This window comes from Lactuca serriola, chromosome 8 (genome assembly GCF_051521515.1).
Source record: "Lactuca serriola cultivar US96UC23 chromosome 8, Lser_US96UC23_V15, whole genome shotgun sequence".
Taxonomy (NCBI): Eukaryota; Viridiplantae; Streptophyta; class Magnoliopsida; order Asterales; family Asteraceae; genus Lactuca; species Lactuca serriola.
In genome coordinates, this window is record NC_136415.1 from 73,562,122 (window position 1) to 73,569,693 (window position 7,572).

Here is a 7,572-nt window from a genome sequence, read left to right on the forward strand (position 1 = left end):
GTGTTGTTTGGAACTTGGTATTGTTATTAAAATTTTGCTAGAGTTGGATTGATGTTTGAAATGAAGTCCGAAATGGATTCAAAATGTTATTTATAGGGGGACCACGTTACTGGGTCAGATCTTATCCCCATTTACCACTTACGAAATACGGGTTCAAAATAGGTCATTCCGGACATAATGATAATTTTACAAAAATAAAAATTTTATGGTTATTTTTTTTATAGAATAATCTTATTATAAAATGGTTAGATTATTAAATCCATGATGAATGCCTCTCAAAAGTAGGATACCCTACATCGTTAAAACTAATTTGATTGATATCAAAGTAAAGGACAAGCGACATAGACACTATGTGATTTTCTTTAAAATTAACTCGCTGTTCACTATACTTAAACTCCTACCCGGATCCGACCGGGCGAGCGACGACGGTCTACGACGTTTGGCGGCCTAGTCAACACTCATATACTGACATCTCGCACCGTCACTGCATACAAAACCAGTGTTTGAATAGCAAAATGGCGGCAAAATCACTGTGATAACCCATATCTTTCATCTAACATTTCCAATTAGGGTCCTTGGAACTCAGTTTTGCACCTCTGTTTCTTTGTCTTGGTTGAGTTTTGGAATTAGGGTTTACTTATCTGTTGAATCGATCTAAGCTTAACGAAACCGCAGCAAAATGACAGCAGACGCCTTATCATCGGTTTGTAATTTGGGAGTTCTGGATTCTCTCTCCGAAGCTTCAATCTCCGAGATTTTGGAAAGCTGGAACAGCTTCTGTATTATAACAGAGACGATCGTCAAAGGTGATGATACTGACTTATCGTCATATTACTCGAAGTTCCAATCCCACGTTTCTAGTCTATGCAAGTACGGCCTTCGGGATTTAGTCGAAGAACATTTCCTTCTATCTCTCCAGGTATATTTTGTTTTTTGGAGGTCGTTGTTGTTTGATTCGAACTTATTACCCCATTTTAGTACATTTGAGTTCTTCGTGGTAACACATCACCTACGACGTGGTGCGATTTATACAGAAGGAATCACATTGTAACCAGAACAAAATTACTATAATACAAGTCGTCGTAGAGCTAATGTAGTGTGATTGCAATTTTGCCCCTTTTAGTATGTACCATTTCAGATTAATTGTTTTCAGAACTTTCAGCTCCCACATCATTTCCATGTGTATCATTCCTTGTTTTACTGAGATGTGTCTTGCATTCTACTTTTTAATCTGAATCAGTAGCATTGTTTGATATGAGCAGGAAACTTTAGAGAAACATAGTGCACCCAAGTTTTGGAAGAATTTTGATGCTAATAGTAATGGCATAGACCTTGAAACAAATGACAAAGATGTATGTTGGCAATCTCTCTCTCTCTCTCTCTCTCTCTCTCTCTATATATATATATATATATATATATATATATATATATATATATATATATATATATTTGTTGTATAAATTACTTCTTTTAATCTGATTCTGAATTTGGCGAATCACCAAACAGATGCAAGAGGATGTGGTGGAACTACTACTGTGTAAAGCTTTGGAAGAAATATCACTTGAAAAACAGTATCAAGAAAAGTGTTTATTGATGTTGGTCAATTCTTTACAAATATGCCAAGATTACCCTTCAGATGTGGAAAATGTCTTATTTTCTAAATATCAACTAATTGTTTCTTCTGTTCTTATGACCACTCTGCCTCGCCAATTTCCTGGTATATGTTTCTTGAGACTTTTAATTATACAATCTGCTCGCTATTTTTGACTTTATTTTTCCCTTAAATTTGTGAACTCAAATGTTAGCCTTCAACTACCATTTAGTGCTTTTTTTTGGCAAGATCAATAATTAGAGGTCAGTATTATCAGAAAGAAACTGAAATATTACTTTTAGAACGCAAAATAATCAGCTTTAGAGCTACTATTGATTAATCATTACTAATATTTTCTATCATTTAAGTTGAGTATTACTATTATCTACCTATAATGTGTGTTTTCCTTATTAAAAATTACCCTTGACTTGAAGACATGATTAAACAATATTCAGAATAAATTGATCCCTCTACTACACATAAATAAATTTAAAATGCTAAACTTTTGGTTATTAACAATCTTGTAGAGGTACTTCATTGGTACTTCAAAGGAAGATTAGAGGAGTTGAGTACAATTATGGCTGGAGATTATGAAGAAAATAACGAATCACAAGATAAAAATGACATGGAAAATAATCGATATGGAAAAATGGATATTGATGGAAGCTTTGACCAGAAGAAAAAATTGGAGGATAAGTTGGTGAGGAACATTGGAATGGTTGTTCATAATCTCAGAAATCTTGGATTTACATCTATGACTGAAGATGCTTATGCTTCTGCAATATTTTTGCTTTTGAAGGTGCACTTTCATATCCCATTTCTTTTGTATTATATATAGGGTTAATACCAAGAAATAGGGACATACTTTTTTGTATTTGTTTATTATAGCATCCTACTTTCATACCTTTCTCTTATAGCATTCTACTTTGAAAAATCTATCAATTACAGCATTATCAACCAAGTACAATGCAATTTCCAGTTTTCCACTGCTACAATTAATTAGATTATTTAAAGTATTAAAAAGAAAAGTTTAAAGTACAAAGCTTTAATTGAAAGAAATGAAAGCAAGATGTTATAATAAACAACTAATAAATGAAAGTCAGATTTTTTATGCTCCAATGTTATATATGTGTGTATTTTGTTACATTTTTTTTTGCATTATGGCAGGCTAAAGTTTATGATCTAGCTGGCGATGATTACAGGAGTACTGTTTTGGAGTCTATTAAGGGGTGGATACAGGTAGATTTTTTTCATGTCATTTTCACAGGATAAAAAATCATCAATTTTTTTTTTCATGTTACAAACGTATGAATTCTAACTAAGGAAGCTACTTTCTGCAGGCTGTTCCTCTACAGTTTTTGCATGCACTTCTTGATTATCTTGGTGATTCCAAAATTTATCTAAGTCCTTCTAGTACAAAATCACCTCTTGCATCAAATCCATCATCATGTTATCCAGGAACTAGTAAACCATCTGAAGGAATCATTAGATGGCAATTGAGATTAGAGTATTTTGCATATGAAACATTGCAAGATTTGAGAATTGCAAAACTTTTTGAGATCATTGTGGATTATCCCGACAGGTTAATAATCTTTAAACCTTCACTGCCTTTATAAAAACATCAATTTTCAGTTTTTTACACACACTATTTAAATCTACAGTGCTCCTGCTATTGAGGACTTAAAACAATGTCTTGAATACACTGGCCAACACTCGAAACTAGTCGATTCATTTATTTCTGCACTACGATACCGGTTATTGACAGCTGGCGCTTCAACAAATGATATATTGCATCAATATGTTTCAACTATAAAAGCCCTTAGAACAATAGACCCTGCAGGCGTTTTTCTAGAAGCAGTTGGTGAACCAATTAGGGAATATTTAAGAGGAAGGAAAGACACCATTAAATGTATTGTCACCATGCTTACAGATGGCAGTGGTGGAAATAATAATGGACCTGGAAATAATGGAGATAGTCTCCTTGAAGAAATAAATAGAGATGAAGAAAATCAAGAAAATACTGGTCTTGATGATGATATTAATACTGATGACAAACAAGCATGGATCGATGTCCAACGGTATGTGTATGCAATAGAAGAAAATAATAACATTCCAGGCGCACGTATCAAGATATTGCCTGCTTTGGGAAACCAGACACAAGGACTTCCCAGGGGGTCAACCATCCTAGTACTGCTTTCACCTGAGCACGCTTAACTGCAGAGTTCTGATGGGATCTACTGTCCTCACGGCTTTAAAATGCGTACTGCAAGGAGAGGTTATCCACACCTTTATAAGAAATGCTTAATAAACATTTCGTTCTAATTGATGTGAGACTGGTGAAACCAGTCTCACATCTGCTAAAGGGGAAATGAAAACAAAACATTCCTTATAAAGGTGTGGATACCTCTCCTTGTAATATGCATTTTAAAGCCGTGAGGACAGTAGATTCCATAAGAACTCTGTAGTTAAGCGTGCTCAGGCGAGAGCAGTACCAGGATGGGTGACTCCCTGGGAAGTCCTTGTGCCTGGTTGCCAGAAGCAGACAATATCTTGGTACGTGTGTCTGGGATGTTATGGTGTTATAGATGATAATTTTTTATTTGCTACATTTTCAGCTGGGAACCTGACCCTGTAGAGGCGGACCCCCAAAAGGGAAGCCGATACAGAAGGAAAGTAGATGTACTTGGGATGATTGTTGGTATAATTGGTTCAAAGGATCAATTGGTTAACGAATACCGTGTCATGTTGGCTGAAAAGCTACTAAACAAAACTGATTATGACATTGACACTGAGATACGCACATTGGAGCTTCTCAAGGTGTGCGAATTGCAAATTTATACTATGATTTCTGATTTCGTGAATTGGATCTAATTTTTGAAATTTGTGTTATCATTTTGTTATCTCCAGATACATTTTGGTGAAAATAGCATGCAAAAATGTGAGATCATGCTCAATGATCTGATTGGTTCGAAAAGAATAAACACAAATGTAAAAGCCACAATAAATCAGTTATCTAAAACAGGTAGAATTATGCAAACCAACACCTAGTTTTGTAATAACAATATAATTTTGTAATAATTATTTTGGAATTGAATTTTAGGTGCCGAATCCCGGGAGCATGAGACTCCATTTGATATAATTAACGCCACAATCATATCTTCAAATTTCTGGCCACCTATCCAGGTATATCTTGTAAATAGTTTCTGGAATTAACTATGCATTTTATCCGCTTTTCCTTTTTATTATTCGAACATGTGGTCATCAATTTAGTTTTAAATCAAGTTACAAAAATGGTCCCTGCACTTTCTGATTTTTACTGTGTAGTCCAAAATTGAAATCTTTTTTTCACTTTTGGTCCTTATTTCATGGTTTCATGTTGATTTTGGTTCCTGGAACCTTGAAATAACCTGGAGACTGGAGTAAGTTACAAAAATGGTCCCTGTAATTTCTGATTTTTACAGTGTGTAGTCCAAAATTGAAATGAATCCTAGAAATAAGGACCAAAATCAGAAAGCCCAGAGACAAAACCTTGAAATAAGGACCAAAATTAAAAAAAAAAACAGTTTAAGTTTTGTAATAAACACAGTAAATATTTGAAAGTACATGGACCATACCATTATTGTAATTTACTGTAAAACCTTGAAATAAGGACCAAAAACAGAAAGTCCCAGTAACCAAAATCAATATCAAACCTAGAAAAGGGAAAATCAGAAAGCATTGTAATTTACTCTTATATTTTACCTATTCTGATTTTTACAAATGACATTCTAAATAAAAAAAATATTAATCTGAAATGGAACTGCAGGATGAGGATGTGAACATACCTGAGCCTATGGACAAGCTTTTAAATGACTATGCAAAAAGATTTCATGAAATTAAAACTCCTCGCAAACTACTATGGAAGAAAAACCTTGGTACTGTAAAGGTCAGTCACATTAACATTTTTACTACAGTAATTTTTAAAAAATAATACAGTAAATTTTGTAATAAAAACATTTCTTTTATGTTTCAGTTAGAATTGGAATTCGAAGATAGAACACTGCAGTTCACAGTCACTCCTGTACATGCTTCAATCATTATGAAATTTCAGGATCAAACAAGGTAAAAACATGAATCTGTGTCATGTGACACCCTTTTTTAATATAAATTATATAAAAAAAAAATCTTGGATTTTGTATTTTCAGTTGGAGTTGTAAGAATCTTGCGGATGCTATTGGAGTGCCTGTTGACACTCTTCAAAGAAGGATAAATTTTTGGATAAGCAAGGTTTGTTCACTTGTTATTTTTTTAACAGTATAAAGATTTATTTCTAAATTCTAATCACTTAACACTCTTTTTTTTACTGGTGTAGGGGATTGTTTCAGAATCTTCCAGTAATGACCCTAACGACCACTTATATACACTGGTGGATAGCATTTCTGACGGGGGTAAAACCGTCATTAGTAACGAAGAGTTGGTAGCTGATGACGATTCCGAAAGATCAGTAGCCTCTGTTGAGGATCAATTACGCAAAGAAATGACTGTCTATGAGGTACATTTCCTATAAATTCCAAGTCTGAGAATTATAAGCCTTTTTTTTGCATCATTATCAAAGGGTATTTAAGACATTTGGTGAATATTTAAAACTATCATTATGTGAAAGTTTGGATACTTTTGATGGAAACTTATAATTTTTAATGCAGAAATTCATCACTGGGATGCTTAAAAATTTTGGTAGCATGGCCTTGGATCGAATTCATAACAGTCTCAAGGTAATTATTTATTTAATTATTATTATTATTTTTTATTTTAATTCTGAGAAAACCACAGATATTTTTTAAAGAAAATAACAAGAAGTTATTGTTGCAGATGTTTTGTTCTGATCCTACTTATGACAAGTCACTTCAACAGCTACAATGCTTTTTGTCGTGGCTAGTTGCAGAAGAGAAGTTGGAAATTAGAGACGATACATATTTTTTAAAGAAATAATATATATATTTGTTTGTATCTTGTTTGGCCTTTGTGGGTTGTAAAATTAGAAATTTAACTTTGATTTTTATGAAATGATTGTGTTTATAACACCGAATGTGGTGTTTTAGTTTAAAGTTTCACATGTACAAGTTGGTTCTTCAGTTTTGAATTTATTATTAGTTTAGACAAAATTGCTAAAATGGACCCCTATGGTTTCCTAAGAGTCGCAACATGGGCTAAACTTTAGAATCAAATGCAAACACAAAAACATAGAAACTTCATCCCTAATAATCTTTTTCAATGATATAATCAAAATGAAAACCAAACCTACATCCATAATCATCCCTCGGGCAAACCATAGAGACCTTTGCCAACATGCCTTGTTGGAGAAGAAGGTTGGAGATACATTTTTTAAAACTTTCAACTGGAAACTTAAAGATGTGTTGCTTTGACCTCATAACGAATCAAACTCTGATAAATTCATATACGCTTTCGAGACTATAGGGTTGATTTGTCATCTTCGGTAGGTTATGTCGCTGGAAAGGTAGCAACATTGTGGGGGCGAAGAGGAGAGAGTAAAGGGTGAGGGTGTGCTGGGGTTTTTAAAGAAAGTAAAGGACCAGAGTTGCAACTTTGTGAAACCACAAGTCCACATTTGAAGCGTTTTGAAAGTTGTCACCAACCTGTTGCTATTTGAAAACCACAAATCCACATTTGAATCCAGTCTGAAATTTTGTATTTAATTTTTTTATAAAGAGTAAATTACAGTAATAATATGTGTGGTTATGTGATTTTTTTAATAAAATAGAGTTTTTTCGATTGTAAACCTGACTTGATTGATTTCATTTTGGTTAGGTTTTGACAAGTGTTGTTTCAAGTAGGGAAGACGAAGATGGCGGACGTATTCATTTTTATTATATTTGGTATGGCGTAGCGGGTAGGGGCGGTACCATTAGTCAATGTTTTAAAAACCAGTTTGAACCGGCCGGTTGAACCGGTTGGACCGAGAACTAGGGGAGGGAGCAGTTCAA

General features: G+C 33.8%; 1 protein-coding gene across 1 annotated transcript; it reads left to right on the top strand.

Annotated features, from left to right (window-relative positions):
* Nucleotides 1–334: 334 nt before the first annotated feature.
* On the top strand, nt 335–6,675 carry APC2 (anaphase-promoting complex/cyclosome 2). The gene is made up of 16 exons (XM_079016222.1): nt 335–919; nt 1,263–1,352; nt 1,507–1,717; nt 2,119–2,390; nt 2,759–2,830; nt 2,932–3,173; nt 3,253–3,669; nt 4,207–4,408; nt 4,499–4,613; nt 4,692–4,774; nt 5,397–5,516; nt 5,604–5,692; nt 5,776–5,857; nt 5,943–6,122; nt 6,274–6,342; nt 6,440–6,675. Exons 1-16 carry the CDS (start codon nt 680–682, stop codon nt 6,557–6,559), a joined length of 2,604 nt encoding a protein of 867 aa, XP_078872348.1. The 5' UTR covers nt 335–679; the 3' UTR covers nt 6,560–6,675.
* Nucleotides 6,676–7,572: the final 897 nt, after the last annotated feature.

What these genes read in the sequence shown, in the direction of transcription:
- APC2 (XM_079016222.1), top strand. Translation starts at nt 680, where the DNA reads ATGACAGCAGACGCCTTATCATCGGTTTGTAATTTGGGAGTTCTGGAT. An exon ending in ATTTCTGGCCACCTATCCAG is followed by an intron (nt 4,775 to 5,396) that starts GTATATCTTGTA and finishes ATGGAACTGCAG; the next exon opens with GATGAGGATGTGAACATACC. An exon ending in AAATTTCAGGATCAAACAAG is followed by an intron (nt 5,693 to 5,775) that starts GTAAAAACATGA and finishes TTGTATTTTCAG; the next exon opens with TTGGAGTTGTAAGAATCTTG.